The 4,593-nt window shown below is 58.4% G+C and overlaps 1 protein-coding gene across 1 annotated transcript in view; it reads left to right on the top strand.

The window, feature by feature from the left end:
• Positions 1-4,593, top strand: part of AP3B2 (adaptor related protein complex 3 subunit beta 2) — a 36,269-nt gene that overhangs the window by 24,789 nt on the left and 6,887 nt on the right. The window contains exons 15-18 of the mRNA XM_006152868.2: positions 1,426-1,612; positions 2,813-2,931; positions 3,884-3,992; positions 4,279-4,399. Coding sequence (XP_006152930.1) covers positions 1,426-1,612; positions 2,813-2,931; positions 3,884-3,992; positions 4,279-4,399 — 536 coding nt within the window. The remainder of the gene's footprint in view (positions 1-1,425; positions 1,613-2,812; positions 2,932-3,883; positions 3,993-4,278; positions 4,400-4,593) is intronic.

The raw sequence follows: 4,593 nt of genomic DNA, 5'->3' as shown, positions 1-4,593 counted from the left end.
GTTGCCCGCAGTTCGAGTCCCGGACCCGATGGCTTAAAACTCATGCCGAGCGCGTGTGCGTGCGTGCGTGCGTGCCCTAGATCCCAAAAGGAGAATGGAGGAGAAGGGATTGCGGCGTGGCCATCCCCCCTGGGGTTTGATTTCTCGCTTTCTGTCTCTACGTCTCTCTCTGTCTGGCGAGCGCACGCGCCCTATAGCGAAAACCTCTCCAGAAAAAATAAATAAAAAATAATTTGCTGTGGTGCATGTTTGCTCACCAGAGAGAGAGAGTGAGAAAGCATCCCCTGGGGGGATGGTCATGCTACAATCCCTTCTCTATTCTCTTCTTGGGATTTTGGGCACACACGCACGTGTGCCCAGCCCCTGCCACAGGGGGTCCCCCTTTCTGTTTGTTGTCTCATTTCTTACTGGCTTGTGGAGTCTTGACAGCATGAATTCTGGCAGAGTGTCCCAGGCCTCCACTCACTCACCAGCCACCCCAGAGCAAAGAGGTTGTTCATGCCTGGGGCAGAGGGGACACAAACCTGAGGAAAAATAAAGTTCAAGGCCCAGAGGGACATAAGGCTATACAGGCACCCTCTTTTCTTAGCAGGCAGCTGGGGCTGGCAGGTGGCATGGTGGATGGGGATGCTGGACTCCCATATGGCTGACCCCGGTTCAAGTCCCGGACCTGGTGGCTTGCTTCTCAATTTCCCTTTCTCTCTCTCTCTTTGTCTGTGTCCAATTAAAAAATAATAATGACAAATGGAATTTAAAAAAAATAAATAGTTCTTTTTTTTTTTAAAAAAAAAAAAAAAGAAGTCAGAGATGGGACCAGCCGGTAGCTTGGTGGTTAAGGCATTGGATCCCACATGGGATCCATAGTTTGAGTCCCAAGCCTGACAGCTTGAAAAACACACTGGGCACATGTGCATGTGTGCCCCAAATCCCGAGAGAAGGGCGAAAGGATTGCAGCATGACCCTCCCCCCATGGGATGCTTTCTCACTATCTCTCTCTCTCTGGTGAGCGAACATACCCCATAGCAAATTATTTTTTAAAGTCGGACTGGAGAGGGGCTGGCAGGTGGCATAGCAGTTAAGATGCTGGACTCCCACATGGTTGAGCATGGTTCGAGACCTGATGACTTGCTTTCTCACTTTCCGTCTTTTTTTCTGTCTCTCTTTGGTCAAACAAAAAAGAAAGAAAGAAAGATGATGCATGGAATTAAATAAAAAATAATTCTTTAAAGACAAACACATACATAAAAACGCCCGTGTTAGAGAGAGGAAAGAAAATGCAGAGCCCAAGGGAACCATGGCAGAGAGGGTGGAGCCAGGAGAAGAAGAGAAACTGCTTGGAGACGGCGGCCTCAGGAAGCTGGCTCAGAGCCGCCGGGGTCCCCGTGTCATCGACAGCTGCTCACTGACCTTTTCTTTTTGCCCCAGACCAAGCTGCTGACCCAGTATGTGCTGAGCCTGGCCAAATACGACCAGAACTATGACATCCGCGACCGAGCGCGCTTCACGCGGCAGCTCATCGTCCCTTCGGAGCAGGGTGGGGCCCTCAGCCGCCATGCCAAGAAGCTCTTCCTGGCACCCAAACCCGCCCCAGTCTTGGAGTCATCCTTCAAAGGTGGGAGCTGGAATGAAGGTGGCCTCCTTGGGGCTGGGGGCAGGGGGCATCGGCCAGGCCTCCAGCCTCAGCCAGGCTTCCGTGGGCAGAACTTCTGGGGGCATGCCAGTCCTGTCCCAGCCCACCCCTTCTGCCCCTCCTGCAGCCGCTGGGCTTGCTCTTACACCCACATCGGCATCATCTCCCCTGCCTGGCGGCTCCCAGCAGGAGGGTTACTGGCTCCTGGCTCCGCCCCTCTCAGGCTCCCTCTTTCCATCTCCTGCCCCCCACCAAGCAGGCACTAGGCTTGGGAATCTATGCCAAGACTTTAAATACCAAGTATTTGAGGAGGCAGGAAGTAAAGCCGCAGATGGGGGAGAGGTGTGTATTTGTAAAAGTCCCAGAAAGCCGGGTAGGCACTTGTGGGTTGAGTCTCTAGAGATGAACCTGAATCCCGGGCTCCAAACCTTCAGCCTTGCCTGTGTTCACGAGTGTGGACCTTAAGGCCTCCTCTCCCATGACAAGGGCTCTGACAGGGGCCTAGGAGGGGAGTCCCCATCACAAAGCTCTGTTATTCCACTATCTTTTCCTTCTCCTTCTCTTCCCTGGACCCCAGTAATAGGGAGGTTCTGAGGGGCGAGGCAGCTCTGAAAATCTCGTAGGAGGAAGGGCAGTGTCCCTGTCTCCCCTGGCATTAGCCTCCCCATGGTCCGAGTGGCCTTTCTGTGCCATAAGTCCTACTTCCGACCCAGCTCCGTCTCAGTGCCATTCTGATGGCTCACCCCGCCCCACCACATCCAGAGTCTGACCAGATATGCTGCCTCCCCCTGGCCCAGCCTGGCCAGCCTCTCACCCACGGCTGCTATCCTTGTCCTGCTGAGGGTCCTTCCCACGCCTGGCCATGCAGGAGCACACAGGCCTGCTTCCCTGGAAGAGAGGCCACACTCACCCTCCTGCCTCTCCACAGGGACCCAAGCCAGGCCATCCACATCTCCGGCCCATGCCCTCCCACTGCTCTGCCCCTCGGGGCCTGGCCCAGAAAGCTTCCTTGTAGTATGTGCCCTGAAGATGCAGTCAGTGTGGAAGAGTATTGGGGTCCCCCACTTCCTCCTACTCTCCAGAGAGTCCTGGCCAAAACTGCCACCTGACCCCACCCAGGCCACAACTCCCAGGGCATGTCCACATAGCCACTTACGGCCTGACCTCTAACCCTATCCCTAGACCGGGACCACTTCCAGCTGGGCTCCCTGTCCCACCTGCTCAATGCCAAGGCCACAGGCTATCAGGAGCTCCCAGACTGGCCAGAGGAAGCCCCAGACCCATCTGTGCGCAACGTGGAGGTCAGCAGGCTGCAGGGCTGAGCTGTTTGGGGGGAGCAGGCAGCAGGGGGCACTGCAGGGCTGGGCTGTGTGGGGGGAGCAGGCAGCAGGGCGCACTGCAGGGCTGGGGTGTGCGTGCATGTGGAGGCCAGGCAGCAAGGAGCCCTACAAGGTTGGAGTTTTTGTGCAGAGGTAGACAGGAAGCAGGGGGCCCTGCAGAGTGTGTGTGTATGTGTGTGTGCGTGTGTGTGTGTATGTGTGTATGTGTGTGTGCGTGTGAGGAACAGCCAGCAGGGGCCCTGCAGAGTGTGCGAGTGCGCGCGCACGCGCGCACACACACACACACACACACACACACACACACACACACGTGGGGAACAGCCAGCAGGGGGCCCTACAGAGTAGGGATGAGTGTGCATGTGGGGGACAGCCAGCAGGGAGCCCTTCAGAGTTAGGGTGTGTGTGAGGGGGAACAGGCAGCAGGGCTTCCTGCAGGGTTGGGTGTGTGTGTGTGCATGTGTGCGGGGGTAGAGGCAGCAGGGAGCCCTCAGGGTTGGGGTGTTTGTATGTGTGGGACAGGCAGTAGGGGGCCCTGCAGGGCTGGGGTGTGTGGTGGGGGTTGGCTACAGAGGGCCTTGCAGGCCTGGGCAGCCCTCCTGACAGCCCCCCACACACAGGAAGAAGATCTTTCCCTTATCGAGACCCACGTGGGGCTGCTGGGCGAATACACTGAGGTCCCCCCTGCGTGCTGTGTGTTCTGTCCCCTGTCCTGTGTGCTGTTTCCCCTTGGCTTGGCAGTGTCCCCTCCTGAGCAGCAGCCCCTGCCCGCTGCACCGTCCCCATTCCTCTTCCCCTACTGCTCCCTTTTGGGGACAGGACCAGGCAGGGCGTCAGGAAGAGATGGGGTGAAGAGTAGGAAGGGTCTGTGCTCTCCTTCTCCCTCGCCGGTGATAACATGACCCGCCCCTCTCAGGTCCCGGAATGGACCAAGTGCTCCAATCGGGAGAAGAGGAAGGAGAAGGAAAAACCTTTCTACTCGGACTCTGAGGGGGAGTCGGGCCCCACGGAGTCCGCAGACAGCGGTGAGATGGGAAGACTCCCGTGTGCGTCTGTCCGAGGAGGGGAAGTGTGGATGTGCTGTGTGTCCAGGGGTGTGTGCACCAGCGTGTGGGTATCTGTGTGCGTGCCTGCACCCCTGAGGGGACGCTCATCCCAGGCGCGGGTGGCCGGAGCAGGTCTGTCCATCTGCGTCCAGTCGGCACGAGTTGGCGAGTGGGGCCAGGAGCAGGTCAGCCCCAGGCCTGGAGCTGGGAGCCCAGGGCACCTGCTCCGGTCCTTCCTGGGGGCCCTGATGCAGTTCTCCTGCAGACCCTGAGTCCGAGAGCGAGTCGGACAGTAAGAGCAGCAGCGAGAGCGGCTCTGGGGAGTCCAGCAGTGAGTCTGAGAATGACGATCAGGACGAGGATGAGAAGGGGAGAGGCAGCGAGAGGTAAGAGGGGAGTCCGCTGCTGGCTGGAGGGGTTCAGCGGTCCCCCTGGAGAGGACAGCGAACGCTCAGCCTTAGGCGATCTTCTGCGAGCCTGAGCGTCTCACGAGCTGGGGTGGCGGGGGCTGGAGACCCGCCGGCTAGTGCCCGTGAAGGCTGCTCTGGGAGGGCGCCGGGGCCCCCTGAGGGTCGGGGGC

The sequence above is a fragment of the Tupaia chinensis genome, unplaced genomic scaffold (genome assembly GCF_000334495.1).
Source record: "Tupaia chinensis unplaced genomic scaffold, TupChi_1.0 Scaffold000359_1, whole genome shotgun sequence".
NCBI classification, from domain to species: domain Eukaryota; kingdom Metazoa; phylum Chordata; class Mammalia; order Scandentia; family Tupaiidae; genus Tupaia; species Tupaia belangeri.
This window is presented reverse-complemented; position numbering and strand designations above follow the sequence as displayed.